The sequence below is a fragment of the Seriola aureovittata genome, chromosome 23, assembly GCF_021018895.1.
Source record: "Seriola aureovittata isolate HTS-2021-v1 ecotype China chromosome 23, ASM2101889v1, whole genome shotgun sequence".
Lineage (NCBI taxonomy): Eukaryota > Metazoa > Chordata > Actinopteri > Carangiformes > Carangidae > Seriola > Seriola aureovittata.
This window is the reverse complement of record NC_079386.1, coordinates 6,422,569-6,442,834: the sequence shown is the minus strand read 5'-3', so window position 1 is coordinate 6,442,834 and position 20,266 is coordinate 6,422,569. Positions and strand designations below refer to the sequence as shown.

The 20,266-nt window shown below is 40.3% G+C and overlaps 2 protein-coding genes across 13 annotated transcripts in view; both read right to left on the bottom strand.

Annotated features, from left to right (window-relative positions):
* Positions 1-6,569, bottom strand: part of mark2b (MAP/microtubule affinity-regulating kinase 2b) — a 50,817-nt gene extending 44,248 nt beyond the window's left edge. For 4 of the 12 annotated variants that reach the window (XM_056368798.1, XM_056368799.1, XM_056368793.1 and 1 more), the window contains exon 1: positions 5,107-6,565. In XM_056368798.1, coding sequence (XP_056224773.1) covers positions 5,107-5,157 — 51 coding nt within the window. In that variant the 5' untranslated portion in view covers positions 5,158-6,565. Of the gene's footprint in view, positions 1-5,106 lie in introns of all 12 variants that reach the window. The other 8 variants (XM_056368791.1, XM_056368792.1, XM_056368796.1 and 5 more) reach the window with 4 other exon arrangements.
* A 4,551-nt stretch (positions 6,570-11,120) lies between these two features.
* On the bottom strand, positions 11,121-17,169 carry krcp (kelch repeat-containing protein). The gene is made up of 13 exons (XM_056369357.1): positions 16,955-17,169; positions 16,465-16,626; positions 16,191-16,272; positions 15,835-15,894; positions 15,313-15,544; positions 14,953-15,051; positions 13,931-14,062; positions 13,661-13,848; positions 13,327-13,523; positions 13,143-13,237; positions 12,945-12,999; positions 12,575-12,672; positions 11,121-12,024 (listed from the first exon to the last, which is right to left on the bottom strand). Exons 1-13 carry the CDS (start codon positions 17,014-17,016, stop codon positions 11,795-11,797), a joined length of 1,692 nt encoding a protein of 563 aa, XP_056225332.1. The 5' UTR covers positions 17,017-17,169; the 3' UTR covers positions 11,121-11,794.
* Positions 17,170-20,266: the final 3,097 nt, after the last annotated feature.

Sequence of the window (20,266 nt, the reverse complement as noted above, 5' to 3'; positions counted from 1 at the left end):
GTTCATCTGCCTAGTGACTGGTCTAGTAAGGAGAGAAGCATAATTTATGGTTTCCTGGGCATAACAGCAACGTTTACGTTTGCATGCGTGTTTGCGCTATAGATTGCTTACAAGATGACACACTCATGGGGAGCATGAATGAAGGACAGGCAAAAGGGTGAACACCAGAATAATAAAAACACATCTTGACCAACATACCTGTGTCAATGCACTCACACATTCAGTGTCTATTCTCTTGTCTGTATTGAATTTCCAGCTCAACAGCTTGCTGGAAGATTCTCTGCGAAGCTTTCACACTCCGAAGGTGTCAGGTGAAATACATCAAACTGTGCTCAGCTACACTCACACTTTCAAAAACTGTGTTTGCTTAATCTTATATTGCTGTGTTGCTTGATGGTATTTTGAATCTGCAACCATCACCACCTCCATCCTGGTGCAGGTTATAAAGGTCAAACTAAAACAGACCAAAAACATGGTCAGACAATGACGATTTTTTTTTTTTTTTTTTAATGATTTTGACTTAATGAATAAATACATGGATATCACACCTTGCATCTCCCCAGGCCTACAATCAAATTAAACATTCTAGAAAATGAGAAAAATGGGGACATTTTTGACTAAAATCTGTAAATTTAGAGTTAATTTTTGCTAATCAAAAATCAAGGCCACCTGATAACAGCCCAGCAAAGTCTGGGGATTACTTGAATTTACAATTACACAAATTACAGGCATACTGTTGATTTCTCCTGCTTCGATTTTGATGTATTGATTAATTGCTATTGGGAGCAGCAGAATAAAATGTAATGGTCCTCCAATCCCACAGGAATCCCCCAGAACTCATCCCCATCATCCCTGCTTGATAAAGTAATGTTCAAGCAGGAAAGTGCTCTGTAGGTGGAAGTAAGTTTATACTCGTAGGCTGAATTAAATGACAGCAATCATTAATTCAGTTTGAAAACTTCAATAAGAAAGGGAACAATTTGGCATCCCTTCTGTTTATTATTTATTGGGGGGGGGGGGGGGGGGATTCCTTGCCTTTACTGAAGGACTAAGGTTGAAGGTGCCATTTAAAATACACCATGTGAATAAAGGAGATCTTTTATGCCTTCATATGGGCCATCTTGTGACTTGTGCTTAATTTCCTTGATCCTTGTTTTGTTTCCTTTTGGGTTGCAGCGTCCTGCATAAATAAACCTTTGATAAACTCAATGTAAACATTTAAGTCAAGTCCTAAATGTACTTTAGATTCTGGTTTTCCCTAAATTACTTCTACAGTGAGTAAATGTTTCACTTGGACAAATTCATGGTTTAAATCCATCACACCTCAATGTGGGGAGGATCCAGCTTGTTCAGTTAGTGAGCAACTACTCAAACAATGAAATGGAGGATGAAGTAACAATTGAAGAGGCAGACCAGTATTTCTAGCTGCATTAGTCTGTCTTTTCAGAAGACGTGGCTAAATAAATAGACATTGTAAAACAGGAAATCAGACAATCAAGTGATCATGTCTGGGGAAGTGAACAAAGAGTACAAACTGCAGCAAACATTTTAACAAAATGAGTAGCCCCATTTTGAACTAACCTGATGCAATAATCAAATATAAAAGAATTTCAGACATTAAATATATTCGGCTTTGTATTTTTAATTAACCCTCTCTTTCACCTGATAATGTACAAGTACTAGGTTTTCAGGTTGCTGTAACACTGATAAAGAGTGTCATATTCAAATAAGTTCCTCAAACTAACAGCCATTACCAAACCTTGTGGAACATGGCAACATGTCAGCTCAAAGCCACTCAACGCATCTGCCATTTCACACCGTCAGAAAGATGTCACAAGTCACTTCTCTACATTTGACAGCTCTCTTATGATATGTGCCCAGCAACTGTTGATGATGACAGGATGGTGATCTGCCTTGGTCAGTAACTCACTCCCAAACCTCCCAGACTTTTACAGCCATTTACAGCTTAGTTTGCAACTAGTGTAAAAAGGCCTTGCTTTCCAAGTCATGTAAATCATCATAAAACTAACTTGATATAAAATAATAAAATAAACAGCTCCATTCCAGTCAAGCAGTCTTTTTGTAGTAACAAGCTGAGAATGAGAGAATATCTGCTTTTGGCAAACAGCACATTCACTAATCAGATCAAAATATACACTTTCTCTGACAGGAACAGAGGCAGTCATGTCAACACTCAGTCTGTCCTCATGTCCGGTGCCATTTTGTCCTGTATCTTGAGACCCGACACCAAAGGCTTTCTATACATGGCCTTTAAAACAGACCCCGTTTGTGTGGACATATCCATTCACGACCCTTGGCCTACAAACCGAGTTAAGCACTTGTCATGACCCCAAACTTTTTTTTCTTCTACCCCTAAATCCTTCCTAGATGCTGTGGGATGAGTAAAGGCCCATTCATGACCAACAACAGTACTACAGTCTAACATCACATAGGGCTGTGTTGGTACAGGCACATTGCTAAAGGGTACACAAACAAGGCATACTATGAAGTTCAGTTTGAGGGTTATTAATCACCAAGATACTGCATTTTGGTTTATACTCTTATGAGTGTACAACTGTGACAGGTTACCACTGCAGGAGTTTATCTCTCTTCCATCTTCATGTGGCTTGTGGCACAATGCTGCACACTACACACTTCAAGGTATTCTACCAGATGTGTACAAATGCAAGTATATGATTGGCCAACACAATGTGTTGTTGAATTATGTTGCACTGTGCTGTGGCAAAATTACAGGTAGGTCTAACTTTTTTTTGATAAACTACTGTTTTTACTTGCCAAGGCACTCTGCAGAGGCCAACACAGTGGTTTCATTGAATTGAAGTCTGCTTATATCGAAGGTTAGTACTGTATGTTTGTATAAGCTTGTGTTATACCAATATGTCCTGTGTGTGCGCACATGTGGGGAAGATAGTCAGACTTACATAATCAACAGTATTGTTTCTGACCTCTGTTCCAGGTAAAGGTGTAGCCTTAAGAATATACATGTGTCACTTTGTTTGTGTGGATTTATTTGCCCACACCCACCTACCTACGTACCAGTCTACCTGATAACTTGCTTTCCTGTACACTCTAATGGAAGCATTGATCCACGGTGTGAGACTAACCATCACACACACACGCACTGACACGTGCAATGAGATCATGGTATAAACAGACAACTTCCGTCAGCATTTTATTTTGTACAAGGAGCAATAGCAGACTAAATCTTTTAACCTTTGAGTCTCTAACACCAAGAGGTTTTCCTATTGGCTGGTGAGAGCAGATCTGCAGTCGGCTTGGCTTTCCAGCTGCTGTTTACACACCTGGGTTAGGATTTCAGTGTTTCAGGTACAAAACAGTTTTGGTTTTGACAAAGTGGTGCAGCTCTTGTGACAGGTTGAAAAAAAAACAAACAAAAAAAAGACTCCCCACTTAACTTTTATTATTTTATATTTCTTTAATAGCCTCTTTAAAACTAATGTTAACTAATTTTTCATAAAGGTTTTAGCCAAATGCTTTTCATGTGTTTAAAATTGCTCTATTTATGATGCTACAGTCATCAAAGCTACTGACCAACTGCTAAAACAATGTATCACCACAGCTACATTAATATACCTATAAACACTCAAGCAACACAAATATAGCAATGGGTTAAGCTCCACACACGCACTGAGAGCATGTACTGGTTGCACTGTCAAGATGTAGCCGTATAACTTTTTCCATTCAATGGTATAGGAGATTTTTCATTAAGGAGACATACCACATGATGCTTGTCAACAGCTGCCCAAGTAATGCAAGTCATGGTCTGTATAGGAAACTATACACTATATACTACAAATAAAACTGTCTACAGAATTAAGACAGATACTGTAGTCTTGGAAGCAGGGGCTTTGTCCCAGCTTTCTGATAATGATTTACAATGCACAGCCAAGGGGTTTCTTTGGCTTTCAAACTTTTAAGCATGCTGCAAAAGCATTTCTGTATTCAACTGAATGGAAACATGAAACTCTGAATCTGCTTGTTTCTAAACATTCTTTGCAATTTTGACACATGTATTGATGAATCAGTATTTATAGTTTGATTAGGAGGCCTCTGGTCTCTGGATATCATTAGTTTTAGGGCTAATAAAGATGTGTGTTTATATGTGCCTTCAATGCCCGCTGAACCCAGAAATGACAGCTCCAAGTGAACATCTGTGAGAACATTTTAACAACACATCTGAATTTAAGTCTACATCAGTTCTAGGAGTGCTCTAAACCTCTTTGTGCACAATTTATTTATTACTCACTGAACAATAAGTTGTGTTGCTTAAACCAAAAACTGAGAAAGTCCATTTTCTATGATCACACAGCCACCAGAGCTTCTTCATAACAAACACGAAGCAATAAGTTGCTTTGTGGTATTGTGATGGTTCCCATGTTAAGACTGTTCAGCACAAAAACAACGCTTTCTCTTACAAGAGACCATCACTGCAGATTTTAAGACCACACTTCTACTATAGAAGTTGCAAATCAATATGATAATTTAAAAACCAATTCACACAAAGTATCGAGTTGCCAACAAAAGTCAACCGTGTTTTCTCTTAGAAAAAGAAAAATTCTCAAACACCACTACATTGTATTTTTTACAAAGGATTATCCATATTACCTATGCCCAAAGGTACTTAAAGAACACATCACACTTTTGTACTGTAGTGAGATAATGATGCATCAGACTAATATGTGTCTGCTGGGCTTCTGTATTGTCATCTATATATAATCAATGTGGAACTGGCTGACAGGGTTGTCTCTATTGCAACAGGTCACAATGAAGAAAAGTCAAGCAGGAGGACATGCCCCAACACACAGACTAAACAGAAACCTAAATGTGTTCTCCTTGTCTGTAAGGAGTGGGAAATCCAGTGTGAGTGCGTAGGCAAGCTGGTGAATCACTGCTGTGTGGCAAAGACAACAGAGACAGAGAAAAAGCAAAGAGACATCCAGAGACTGTGGAAGGCCAAACAAGGCCTCTATCTAAGGCAGATGAGAATGTAATACCAAAGTACATTTATAGGCAAATATCAACAATAACATTATTTGAGAGAGGTATCTTAGAAGTACATCTTACCTGTCCAGTCGAATTCTCAATGACTTGCACCAATGGGGTCCTTGTTGACATTTTTGAAAGACTTGGGGTTGCCAAAAAGGGGAACGGAGCAGTGAAACAAGAACGATTCTTCAGTGTCTATTGTGCATTTAAAACTTGGGCAGTTGGTGGCAGAGGGAAATTTCCAACAGACATCCAGTGCTAGCCAGCTAGCAGTACGACAAATAGCCCGTGAATCAACAAGTTGAATCCCACATCAGCGGCTAGCCGAGTTAGCCAGCTAGCTAGAAACTAGCTAGCACCAACCGCACGTCCCATGTTTGTCAACAAGCAGCAAAACAGGAAAAAGCAAATGTCTTCTTCAGCTTCGGTCGCGGTGTGAAAACATCCAGTTCCCAATTAGCATTTATCAGCGTCGATGGTGGCCAGCGAGCTAACAACCTGATGCTGTGACGTTTTGGCCAGCTAGCTACTTGGGCTAGCTAGAAGAAAAGTTGGGCAATGGTTGTACTGAACGAGACAAGGTTCAATTAAGTGGCTAACATGCTAACCTGTAAGGTTGCTAACTAACGTCTGAGGAAGCCCCGACTGTCGCCGAAATCTACAACAAATGTACATCCAGCGTCGTTTTCATAACGCAGTTGCGTCGTCTGTCTTTCTCTTTTTGTGTCTGAGACGTTTCCTTTCAGCTTTGAAACCAGGTCCGGGGTCTACAAACTTTCAGGCCAAAGTTATTCCCGGCGAGGTCTCGACCTTCCCAACTCACGCAAAACAATTCAAAATGTTCCCAGCGAGACATCCACGGCAGAGTATCCGAAAGAATAAAAGCAACCATGTAAAATGGTCACATGGCAGGTGAGAAACACGAATTAATTTGTTGCGCTGGCTCACTGGCTGGCCGATATTAGCCCATGTAGCTAGCTAATTCAGGGTTTCTTCGGAAGCAGAGCTAGCTAGTTAGCTTATCTTCCAGCGGCCGCAGCGGCGGTGACTGCCACAGAGCAACCCACAAAACTCAAAATCCACGGAAATCACCGGCGCTCTTCCTTCTGTTGCGTGATTGGAATAAGGTCGTTCACCACTGCTGCACTGCAGTGAGGCGATATACCAGTTCGTCCTGTCGGTACACCGACTGCTATTATTCCTGTGACCAGCCGACTGAAGGAAGAATCATCAAGTTGTAAAATCCATTATCGGTATACTGGGGTTTTCTTGTTCGGAGGTGCGTGCCACGGGCGACAGGGGGAGAGGCGAGGAGAGGAGCTGCGCCCGAATGCAGTCTATGCGCACGATCCTGCCCTGATACCGGAACAAGCTCGCGGCAACATGGCTGCTTGCACCACGACTGAAGGAGGAGGATTGGAGAGGGAGGGGGTTCGTTCAGTGTTCGGCTCTACTCGAGTTTTGTCCCGAGCCTTTACTGTTGACCGCGATTCTTCCAGGTTGGTAAATGGCAGGTGCAGTGTCGCCAGGGAAAACTCCTGCATTTCATAGTCCTGCACAGTATCTGCATTATTTCTACAGAATTCATTCACAACTAAGAGACACTCCTGAGGGACTTTTTTGTAAAGTATACACTAGCTTACTAAAGATAAGCCCCCAGGAACTCAAAACCTCTAAATTCACTTGTTTGACAACAATGAAAAACCTGTAGTAAATTTGACATACTGATGTCACATGTAAATAACCAAAAAGCAACAATACTTGTGTAGCATTGCTGTTGCTGGTGGGGTGAGAAATGGTGATGATTCAAGGCGCCAGCAGCTGGAGAGTGCCCACATCTCAGGGGACACAAGAACTATATTCTTAAAGTTATGCTAGGATCTCGAACAACACCCCTGCAAAACAGTGTATCTCTGTTGAGAACTGTTTCATTTACAAACATGCACAAACACACGTCTTCTTTTTCCTCTCTCTGTATCTCTCTGGAAACTCCTGTTCTGCAGGTGATGTTCACGTGACAGCCTGTCTACAGGAGTTGCCAGATATTTTTACAATGGAGTCACATCCCTGTTTCCTTTCATCTGTCACATACTGAGTTTTTCCTTCAAAGCCCAGAGAATCAAGTCCTTTTCACACAATGTTTGTAGCAACCTAAATCATGACACAGGAAAAAAAGAGAAACAACCAACTGCATTGTTCTTTAGATCCATTCATTAAGCCACAGTGTTACACCACAGTACAAAATGTATGGAGAATACACTGTTGGCCAACAGGGCATGGCTCACTATTTTTGACTGTAAAATAGTGATTATGTTATCAAGTGTTACACAAATTCAGTTTTCAATTTATATGAGTTACTTAACTTTACAGTGTATTTGATGAAACTTTATTTAAACATGAAATAAAACACAAAAATTGACATTTTCACTCCAGAAACACATGTAACACCCATAATACAACTCAACATATACATATTTTTGTACACATAACTGAGGGGTCATTCCAGTTCATAGGGTAGTTTAATCATTACATCATCATTTTCTCCTTCTTTTGTTAACTACAGAGAATTTCGGAGGAAATAATATAATTTTTATCTCAACAATCTCTATTGTTTTATATACTTTAACTGAGGCTATAGTCAATTATAAATAAATATAATAAAAATAAAGTGTCCTTTGTAAATATGTACCCATGCTATCCATAAGTGTGACTGTAAGGTGCTGACAGCTTGCATAGAAATTTTGAAGTTACTTAGCAACAGCTATGGACTGACAAAGATAATATGGCTGCTGTTGGAAGTGGTGGTGTCTGAACTCTGTCAGTCAGGAGGCCTGCAGAGACTAGTCACAATACCAAATATTCACCATTTACACAATGCGAGGATGTTATGGAGAAAATAAAAAAGAAATCAGGAAATGAAGGGGTATGAGAGGCTCGTTAGCAAGGACTGGGAGAGAATCCAACTGGCAGGATTTCCCGATGAATCAAGGGGAAAATCACACCCTGATGATGGAAGGAGTGCACTCAAGGGTCCACACACGGTTACAGGAGACAAACACCTCTGTTTTCAGTGCATAACAGTGTGTTCACCATCATTACTAATCTAGTTACTGTACCAGAGAGAAGCACCAGGCCTTTCTTGTGCTTTACCTATCACTATATACCTAAACCAATCCAAATGCACTTTTTCAGTGTGTTGGAACACGTCCAGTTTGATGGGGGATAACAGGAGAGTGGATGTCACCCACACTGTGAAGGAAAAAACGAATGAAATACCACAAGAAGTCATGTTGTGTCATGATTGATAAGTCATGATTGATACAATCATGATCACAAAATCGTGATTATGTGAACTCACTGACTACATTTTTCAAGATTTGCTATGAGCTGTTTGAGTGGTTTGTTGCTGGGGCAAAACGTGCTGAAGTGTCGCCATCTGCAGCATGCAGAATATATTACAGTATCTATCATGTGTAACAGACTAATTCCTCCTGTGAGTTCCATAAATATTTGGATGGATTTTTTTTTGGCTGCCATACTCCTATTTTGCTTTAGTGAAGAAATGACACACTGAGTAGGAGGTTGAACTGCAAACTGTTAATTGCAGCTGATTTGAGGGTATTTTCAGTTTCACTGGATGAACATTAAAAAAACGTACCAGCCTTTTTATCTCCACTGTCCTATTTAAGGCTGCCAAATGTATCTGGCCAGATTGAGACTGCAATAACTGTTGTTTTTAATATGTAGCCAATGATTTCCTCTGTAGAGTCTGGCATCCTGCACACATCACCACACCTTATGTCCTGGTTTTTGCATCTCAGTTCATCTCCACATGACTCCACGTCTAACTCTGTGGCCGTGTGCAGAGCTTGATTACTGTGACATCCAATGTATTAATGAATTAAGACAGCATCCTAATCTTCTGTGATATTGTCACACATATGATTTAAGTGCACTGGAACATGAACCACCCAGCTGTTGCCACTGACTTCACGTTCAGTGAGCCAGGTATTGAACAAAGTCTGAAAGTAATCAAAACAAGTCTAAGTAATTATTCACATTCTGTGAAGCAGAAATGAGCCCAAAATACTTTTTATCCAGATTTTCCCACAAAAAAATGTGATTTGGTGACATAGCTTAAGAATCTGATAATAAAGGCATCTTGTTCATGAATTCACAAATGTTATTTTGTGTATAAAGATAGGGACTTTCGGGGCAATCCACAAAGAGTTTTGACTTTATTGCCTTCATCTTACTTTCTACATTGTCAGTTTTCTTACTTTATTTATTCATCAATAAAAGTAACTAAAGTTGAATTCATCTTTGGAGATTAACCTACTGGAATTGTAAGTATTTGTAGATATACTCGGGAAGGGGAAATTAACAAAATGTAACTTAATATCCCAATAATGATTTATATAATTTTCTGCAAAATGAATTGAGAAATTGTTAATGGATAAAAAACATTAGGAAGATGTGTTTTTACAGTCTGATCTACTGGCAACTAAGCAGCTTTGCTGCATTAACTGGGGGGTAATGGAAGTGCCCTTTCACTTCCTCCATCCAGAATGTGCAGGTCGACTGCAAAGCAGCTCAGCTGATTTGAAAACAGAAATGATGATTTGATAAAAACAAATGAACCCACATATTTGTGTTAAAGTGGAAAATAAATAAAAGAAATAGTAATAGAAATTGGCAAAAAGGCTGAGCCTTTTTAATGGCCTGAGAATCTTTCCTTTACCTGCAGTTTAGCAGGTGCTGACACACAGCGTGGGCAAAATTGGTGAAGAAATTAGAGGCAAGGCCAAAAATAGGCTCTTGTACTAACTGTGCTACAATCAGAGTAAGTGCAACATGATGTACGTTAGTAATTAAAGGGCTGAAGACTCTAATATTAAAAATAAATGGATTCAACCACATTACCTTTAATTATGACAAAAGTAATAAAGACTTACTTTATAGCCCATTAAGAACATTGCATATTTTATGATTTGCAGTGAAAGAATCAAGTGAGAACTTGCACATATCCTCAAGTCTTAAAGGGAAACAGGGAAACTGATTTTGTTTTTGACTGAATATTTTGAGGAAACCAGGCTTCCTTTGCATCACCAGAGGAAATACCACGCAGTAGGTGAAAACAGTATCAACTGATCTTGTCGGTCTGCTTTCTAGAAAAATACAAAAATGGCAGAAAATAAATGTGTTGTTCTTTGACTCACATTTTTTAAGTCTCTTCCTGGATTTGGACGTCCTTGCTTCTGCTGAGGTGAAGGTCTGGAGGTCACAGTTTCTAACTGGCCACAGTTTTGTCCATTCAAGATCATGAGCACTGTCATCCTTATATGACGGATTTCACTGAACCTGAATCCTTTATTTATTTTATTGCTTTAATCGTACCAAATATAAGTTTAATAATTTAAATAAATAATTTAATAATATTATTGTAGGTAAACATACTGGAATCAGCCTAAAAAACACATCATATGTAAATTTGTAACTAAATATAACCTCCCCATATTGGTGTTTTTTATTGAATGATTTCTGTTCTGGGGATGAACAATATATAAACACAGAAACATTATATGTGTCACAGATGCACAGAACCTCCAAAGTGTCCTCACGTTATATAAGTGGGAATTTACTGACTTGTGTGAACCTCTCGGAGCTCTCTGCATGACATAATCCAATGAAAAATATTAAAGTTAAAAAACGGCCACATTCATGACACCATTAACAGCCATTCGGCGGAAACAAAGATAATCCCTCTCGACTCCACTAATCTTTTATTAAAACGTCTCCATTTAGCTCTGGCTCTTTTGAAGACAGCATCAGTTACTCTGCTAGTCTGACATTAGCTAATGTTAGTGTTGAGTTACTGGGCCAACAGGGGTGTTATTAACAGGTCTGTCTGTTTTAAGTGTCAAACCTCATCTAATTTACATCAGTTTGAAACCACTGACACATCTTAAATGGGTCAATTATTCTGCGAATGGAAAAGGCGGTAGACTGAGTCTAAGGAGCTTTAACCTTCTCTGCATCTTCGTAGGAATATTAATGTCCAGAATAACATTATGCATAGGAGACAGTTTAAAAATTAAAATGTTTATTAAGTAAAGACAAGAGCCAAAATGGAACAGCACAGTAGCATGAATAGATTTTTAGATCAGTTTGAAGATGATAACTTTCATCACAACAAAAAAAACAGTTTATGCATTTGCAGTTATTCAGAGGCAAAATATTCCAAATGATCAGGGCTGGTGAAAAACTCCATTACACATAAGAAACAGAAAAAGATATTTAACCTATCAAATTAAAACTATACATTTTACCTGAGGAAGATCTTGAGACTTTAAACTATGTACATAAAAATTGATATAACATCCTTGATGATTTAATCTGCAATGTTTTGTGTTTAAAACAACAATTATTCTTATTATGAAAAAAAAAAAAACATTTGTTAAAAAGTAGAAAAGTATCTTAATCCTGTTTTGCACTTGATTGGAAATATTTGTCAATATTTATTTTTAAATATCTGTATTCAACAAAATGCCCATAATGTACATACAGTACACTGGTACTTACATGCACATTTTCCAAAACTGAAACTGTAAAAACCCTTTAAAAACAATTGAAAGAAGACAGGAATCATTCAACCAAAGTAAAAAAGGCAAACCATGAGAATATAAATAATAAAGGGCAAAGTGGGGGTGTGGAAATAGCTTCACATGCAGTCAGGCAGTGAGGATTCACCTCTGACTCACTCTCTTTATATAGCACTGAGAAGTTCCTCCACGGCGACAGTCGTCAGGTCAGAGTAGAAGTTGCCCTCGTTGTCTCCGCCTCCGAACACCAGCAGAGTTCTGCCTGCGTCCATATCCAAGTCTTCATCATCCTCTGAGAAAGGGTGGCGACTGACTGTATCCATGGTGATGAGGGAGTGCCCCGCCCTGGGGACAATGAGCTGAGGGAGCGACACCTCTGTCCAGCTGTTTGAGTCTGAAGCAACGAAAAATAAACACAAAAATTCATCATGTAACAAGAACAATAACTGGTTTGTTTGTTGGGACGTACACTTTTTTTTATGACAGTCAGATGAGACAATCAATTATACTCTCATAGCTGTCTTAAATATGAAGCTGTCAGCTAGCTTAGCTTAGCATGGAAATATCAATTTAAAATAAAAAAATGGAAACTATATTAAAGATCCAAGTCTCAGCTTTAATTTGAGTAGGTTTACATCAATACAGAAAGAACTGTGTGGGAGATATAGTCCTTTTAACACATAGTGGAAGTGAAAATCATCAGATCAGCTGACAAACTCAACCAGTTAAGGATATTCCCCCTCTTCACCCTGAAAAGCTCTTTGGTTGCTGTGGCTTGTACGTTTAACCCGGGCGTTGTTTACATCAAATAATCTGATTGTGAGAATCAGCTACTTTCTATAAATGTAATGTAATGAGAACCAGGCAACAAAAGGACTTCGAGCCATCTTTCTTGGATGCGTGTGTGTGTGTGCGTGTGTGTGTAACAGTGAGCTGCCTCTCACCTATATCGAAGATGAAAGTGTCACTGAGTGCGTTGTTTCCGTTGTAACCTCCGTGGATCAGAAACTTAGTGTCTGAAAGCACAGCGCTGCCATGCCAGCTGCAACACACACAAACTTAAGTTAATTATATATACAAATAAGTGCTGCATCTAGGACTTAGTACCGTTTAAAATTCTTGAAATATTTAATACCCAAGTGTTAGTACTAATATGAAAAATATATTCAGTACCTTATTTTGAAGCAATTTGAGAAGTATCTGATTGGTTATTGATCATTTATGATAACTGGAGACATTGAACACATAGTGACGTTCAATACCAGTGCCCTAGCTCTAACTAGATGTCCAGTATTTGTGTTTCTAGTTGTGTACCTTCGAGGAGAGGGGGCTTTCCCAGTTGTTTTCACAGCAGAAAACTCCATCAGACCTAAGAAACACAAAAACATTTACATTTTAATTATAGGTCTCCAGATACATGTGCACCGTGTGTGTGGCTATGTGCAGATAGATATACAGTATATGTGCATGAAACTGTGTGTGTGTGTGTGTGTGTGTGTGTGTGTGTCTTACCGAGGTCCAACATGTACATGTCATTGTAGCAGACTGGAGTGTCCCATCCACCAAATACGTAGATCTTCCTCTCCTGCATCACACATGCAGAGTGACTGAAAGAAAAAATAAAGAGGGAGTCAAAGAGCTGGACAAATTATGTCTTTAAAACGTAACAACCGCCAGCCAGATCGAGCCATCTTACCCTGAGCGGGGGGAGGGTTTGTCTCCTGTCACAATGGGTTCGTACCAGATGGAGAGGTGGGGATCGAAGATGTACAGCGAGTCGCTGCAGCCGTCGGGCTCCGGGTTTGGACGAGGGAACACCCCTCCCAGTACGAAGAGCTCACCTCGAAACATGCTGCAGCTGTGGTAGGCCAGAGGAGGAACCTTACCTTGAGCCTGACGGAGAGAAGAGGACGAGGACATGGATAGAGAGAAGGAGGAGTAAAAAAAAAATGTCCTCACAGGTTGTGGACTTGTAGTTAAATCAAGGTACACACACACACACACACACACACACACACACACACACACACCTCCACCATGGTCCACTTCCAGCTCTGTGTGTCCAGGATGTGAACGTCGTTGAACCATTTCTTGTTTTTAGAGCCTCCAAACACAAAGATCCGCTTTGAGTCGGGGTCGTAGGCGGCTGTGTGGCCAATCCTGGCCTCAGGGGTCGGACCCTCTGCCAGAGTCTCCGCAGCCACCCAGGACATGTCCTCTGTGGGACACAGAACACCGACTGTGACACGGACCTACAGGAAAAAAATGAATTGATTTTGTGGTTGTGCTGTATGACTGACCTGTGCACAGCTTCCACATGGGATCCTTGCAGAACTGCATCCTGGCTCCCTGTCCTCCAATCAGAATTGCTGTCTGAGCATCGATGGGACACAGAGTCTGACCCCAGCGACCTGACGGGCTGATCAGCGGGGCTGCAGGAGAACCACAGATTTGACATTTCATGTGTTAATCGTCTCACATACACCCCTCACTATAACTATGTGAATGTCAACACAGAACAAAATCAAATCAAGTTTCAAAACTCATTGATTCCGCTCACTGAAGCTTTTTGACTGAAGCCCACAGTGAAACCGAGGGGCTCGATCGATCACCACAGATACATGACGATCACATCCTAGCGTGCAAGAGGGGAAAAAAACACTTATGTGCAACACACACCAGTCGAATCAAGCAGTGTCTCATCATCAATCGACAGCCACGACAGAGACCGGACGTGGCATACAGAAAAGATTTCATTAGGGTATAGAGGCAGGGATGTGGTCTCAACTGCTTTTGCTCTCCTTCAGAGAGGAAAAAACATGGGTGGTTGCATCCTGGCACCCGTGTCTTTGAGTTGGCATGGATTAATACATTAGTGAAGAAGGAAATGCATCTGTTCCATAAAGTAGACGAGTGACTGATGTCGGAAATGCTGCTGACTTAAACTTAAATGTGACTTTACCTCCTCAAACTGTAATACTGACATGGTTGACCACAGAGAGCTATTAGGCTTCTCGTCTAACTGTCACCAAGAAGGCAAATAACCATATTTTCAAAAAGTATTAAACCTATCCCTTTAATGCTACCCATTTAGCTGAAACCTACATATACCTGGATGGGCCATGGAGTGTGTCTGAGTCAGATTTATGTTACAATCCTGTACTGAACGCTTCTCATGAGCAGAAAAAGACGAGCAGAAAACATCATTCTGTGACCTCAGGTGGGCGATGTGCATCAACGGAGCAGCCGAGGGACCAGAAAGTGAATAAATATGACAGAAAGTAAAGATAAGATGGTATGTAATGTGTATTCACAAACTCACCGGTCTGTGTGGGAGTCTTGGCCTGCCTACTCTTCGTCCTGGCTGCGCTCTGAGGAGGCGTTCTTCCCACAATCCCCTGCGCCTCTCCCGCTCCATTAGCTGTAGAGAAGAGATTTCATAGAAGGAAACCGTGCACAAAGAAAATTATTTACTCCTCCACACTGAGCCACAGGAGTGTCTTCAGTACTAATTATCACTAGCAACACTATTCTGGCTTTTACACTCGCACAGGCAGAAAAACTGTTCACAAGGAAATAAACACACAGGAATTAAGTCGTCTTTTGGGTCAAATTCCATGCATATAACTGAACTTTGACCTTGGTTTTACAAGACACAACACCAACAGACAGTGTCTCTAACCTGTTCCCTTCATCTTTGTTGCATCTCCTCCACTACTGAACAGCTTCTGCCCCGCTTTGGTTTGCCCTCTGGCTTTTCGCACAGGTGTGGTCTTCTCCAAGGTACCATTGGGACACACGTTCTCTTCTTCCTCTCTTTTCGTCGCCTTATTCTCGTCACTGTCTTCCTCTGCCACTCGTCCTCTTTTCCTCTTGCCGTTGACCTCTCGGGCTGCGAGGGGAGCCGTGGTGTCCTGGGACAGCGCAGTAATCATTTAACAAAATGCTTGAAAACATGTTGATGTTGTGTGAGGTATTGTGGGAAATGAAGGAAAACACTGAAGTACACAAGGCTGGATATGACAGAAAGTGCACACAAGTCAACACACATAATATCACCAATTCAAAAGGTCAACATATATTATATTGCACTGACAAGTATTTATAAAATACATCTAATGAATCTGAATGTTGGATTAAGTTCTTGATATGTGACTAAACAGTTTCTGATATATTTAGTAACAGTACATCTGTATCAGATTACCTTTGGTGTGTATTCCTTCACAGCCAGGATGAGTTCTGGTTCTGACCAATCTGCTTTTGTCTGAGAAAGAAATGTACAATATAAAAAAGGCTTGAATGGAATCAGACTTTTAGTATTTACTTTTTTAAATATAATAACAAAGACAACGAATATACGCAACATAACTAACTATTGTTATTTCCTCCCAATGTTGCTTCCATAGAAGATGACAAGGGATATATTCAGTTACAGATGCACGGTGTAATACTTCGATATAAACTGTCATAGGCTTGGCTATTAACTGGAATCACAGTTTGTTTGCCTCTTTCCAGCATTCCCCTTTAGTCCTGAAGCAGGGGGATTTGTTTGATATTTACCAGGCTTCCTCCCTCCAGAGTGATGTTGAGTGTTACGTTGTCTGTCCAAGTCTCCTCCTCCCACTGCTCCCATGACAGACACCTGGAGGACAGCAGGTACAGTATTCAGTGAAAGGTTACCAACTATTCTGAAAGTTGCAGTGCGCAGCACCTAGAAAAACCATGGCACATTAATCTTTTTTTTTTTTTTTAAACACAAAAACGGTCTCAGTGTCTGACTCAGGGGATAAACAGCATTTTCAACTCTCTTGTCTCTGAGACAGACTCGACCTACCTATTGTAAGGAGTCAGTTTGCCGATAGTGATGGGGATCCGGTCAGCATCGTTGAGCTCCGCGTTGACACAGATCCTCTCCCCCCACGGCCCGCTGCTGAACAGCACCACCTGGCGGACCGTCGAGGGAACTGCAACACACACCCTGCACGGCCCGTCGGCACTGACACGGGAAAAAGGAATAATGAAATAATGGTTTGTTACTATCCACAATAACTAGGCTAGATACGGAAAACGACTTCTTGGCATGTGTTTCACTATAACAGAGAAGCTAACCGACTAACCCTCCGCTATAAACACGGCTAATTTAAAGAGGCGCCAATGTCGGAGCAACAGATAAAGTTTATGGCATGTGGCGTGGCTACCGCATATAAACATCGTAACGTTAATTAACAAAACTTGAGCTGCGGTTCAGATACACGAAGGATTGCAGATATTACATTTCAATGTGAGCAACTAGCTAATGTTAAAGCCTTCAACGGTTGTCTTACCTTAGCAGCCTTTGAGGCGGACCGTTCACTCCGAAAATCGCATAAACTCCGAAATCGTCCATCTTTGCGTTTCCCTCCAACAAAGGCGATTTCTTTCAAAACTGATTCTGCTATGCTACTTTATTCTGTCACTTCTTTAAATATCAAAACCACGACGTTTCTTCTGTATTTCTCTGTTCAACATCTCCCGCCACCGCTATGTATACAGTTTCTAAACTCCGCGCGACTTCTGGGTCACAGATTGTGTGCGCATGATTTGCTGTTAAGGGTATATTCACAGGCGGAGTCTGTGCTGTCGAATACATAGCCAGCAAGCGAGAGCGGCGCCCTTACGGCATATCCTGGTACATACATCGAGTACACTGTAGTTGGCGACTCACAAACTATAAGCCAATCAGAGGCCTGCAGTCAGCAGCCCCTGCCAGACGTATCAGAAGCTGCGTTCAAGAACACCTGTCACCACTTTTATTCGGGCCTATAAATTCATTGTTCTGTAAATGCACTGCTATTTTTATTAATTTATTATATTTTATTCGATTTTAACTCATTTTGATTTGATTTGATTTAAAAAATCTAGTCATATTTTCCTTTTTGTATTTCACGGTGTTTATTTTATGCGTCATCTTATGTAAAGCACTTCCCCTTGTTGTGCAAGGGTGCCATACAAAGTAACTTGCCTAACCTGTGAGTGAGAACTTTAGAAATACACTTGCAAGAGTGTGTAGAACAAAAGCCATACTATCACGCAATCAAATGTATCATTGAAATGGGACTGGTTTCGGATAGTTTCTTGGGACTGCAGCCTGTTTTATCCTCTACTATATATCTGCATTACCAAGAAATTATCTGAAACCAATTGCTTTTCACTGGCTTTCACAGTCAGACCACAACATATACGTAGCTGGGTTACGCCATTTTCATGCAAATCTACACAACGTCTGTCATGCTAAATATTTGTTAAGGAGGTCTCATTTCCAAACATACCCTCAACCTAAGCAGCAAACTCAGCTGTCCTCAGTGGACTACTCGACCTCCAAATTGAAAGGTTTGTTAGAGCTGCTTCACAACATATTCATAATTTGTATATAAATTATGAACAAATATGAATACTATCATTAAGAAATGTGGTGGCTCCAGGTTTTTTCAGTTTTACTTTAAGATGTGACAGGAGAATAATTTTTGGGGAAACTGTGCAGGTTACAGATAATCTAGTAATCTCAGCAGATTTGATGATTTACTTTCCATTCTTTGATTTCTTATCCCTCTCTCCAGCCATTGTTTTTCCCCTGCAGTATGAATGAATCTTCATCCTCAGCTTCAGGGTATTTCTGGACAGAGTGCAACCAAAATGATGGTAAATTAGTAGGAGCTTCGCCAGGCCTCCTCATCCTCTTCACCACCTACTCCTTCGAATTCCTTGTTGGCACCCCGTCAAACCTTTGGCTCATCCATCACATCCTCAGGAAAATGTAACGTAGCGTTGTGATGCAACATGTACAGCAACTTTGTCCCATAATGCAGCTTCAATTGAATGATCTGATAGATAAAGAATAGAAAGAGAGGCCAGACATTTTTATGATTTGAATGAGTCATTCTGATACTTACAGCTTTATTTACGATTTGTTCAATTTAAAGGTCAAAGGTTTCTGGTGTCCTGCCTGCAGACTTATTCCCTCTCCACCTGGCCTTCACCCAGCTCTCCTTCTACCTGGTCGTGCCTCTGCTCTTTATCAATCACTTCCTGTGGCAGAGTGACTCTGTGCTGGCTGTGGTGACCGTCCTGACTTCCATGGTGCTTTTTATGAAGCCGCTGCTCCTCTGTCTGGTGTCTGTGCAGAGGTACATGGCTGTGGAACGACCCTTCCACTACCAAAGGTAAAAACTACATACGAAGTACACGTCCGTACACATGTAGAAATTTGGTGTTTATAACAGTTATAACCGGAATGCACTGAAATCTCTGCTCCACACATGCCCTACCTCTTTGCCCATTTTTAATGAATGAATGAGCTTTATTTAAATAGCACCTTTCATGCAAACAATGCAGCTCAAAGTGCTTTACAATAACAACACAGCCTTGAAAACCACAAACATACAAATGAAAGGTTTGTGCATGCATTTTCGGATAAGCCAGGAGTTAGGTGGAGTCAGAGACTGCCAAGATGGCGACGGTGGAGCCTGTGTTACAGACTCATAGCCTCTGATTTACCATCTGATTTGAAAGGGTATGTGATGCTGTGATCATTGATGCTCTTTGTTCTCTCGTGGTCACCCATGATTTGGCAATGCTCAGAATCCAGTGCACATTTATTGTAGTTAAAAATGGTAGAAAATAGACTTAAAAATGAATATGCTTTGGGTTGTGAGTGCATGTTACAATCAGATTTACATTTTCACTTGCAATTTGCTCAGGAAGACTTCATCATCATTGTCATCATCCAGGCTTCATCGTCTGCCTGCCTCTGGGTGGACTGGTTTCAGCTCATGCCCTCAAGTGTCAGTATATGGCCATGGCTTTAGCTGCTGCAGCCAGCTGTAGTTATCTGCAGCCTCTGCTCTACCTGCACAGACTGGGCAGGCTGCCGTTTATGACCTCACAAAACACTTGAGATACTTATTAGCCCAGTTATAAATGCTTTAAACACATTTCTTCAATATTTTGTTCAGCGGTTGAAGGAGTGAAACGCAGATGGAAAAATCGAAAATGTGATTATAATTTGGTAAATACCTAACCCTTATTTTGATGCTTTCCTAATTCTAACTGAAAAACGTTAAAGGGGCGAATATAGTACATAAATTAAACATAAATGATGATGTGTTACTCAAAGGTTCCAACATTGTAACTTCAATAAAAGGGTTTCCTGAATGCACATTTTCATTTATTTAATGGCTTTAGCAGCAAGTAGTAAAATGTCATAACACTATATGCTCTTTGTTATTTTCAGAAGATTGCAGTACAGTGATCCATGTTGAGACGATGCTGTCAAAGGAATGATAATAAACATTTGGGCTGAACTGATTTCATCAAAACGCATGATCCAAAATAAAGTCTGTCACTAAATTTATTACTGTTTCATAACCACGTGTTTTGTGGTTTTGTGTTTTTGTGGTAGGATTGCCTGGGGTTTTATATCATTTATTTCTGCTTTATATTATTATTATTATTATAATTGTTATTGTTATTGTTATATATTATATATTATTATTATCATTATTATTGTCTGCTTTATAAGAGACAGTAACTATGACCCTATGAGGCCCAAAAATAAAGCTGGAAATGCCGAAATGTTTTTTGCAGCAACAATCCGGAAT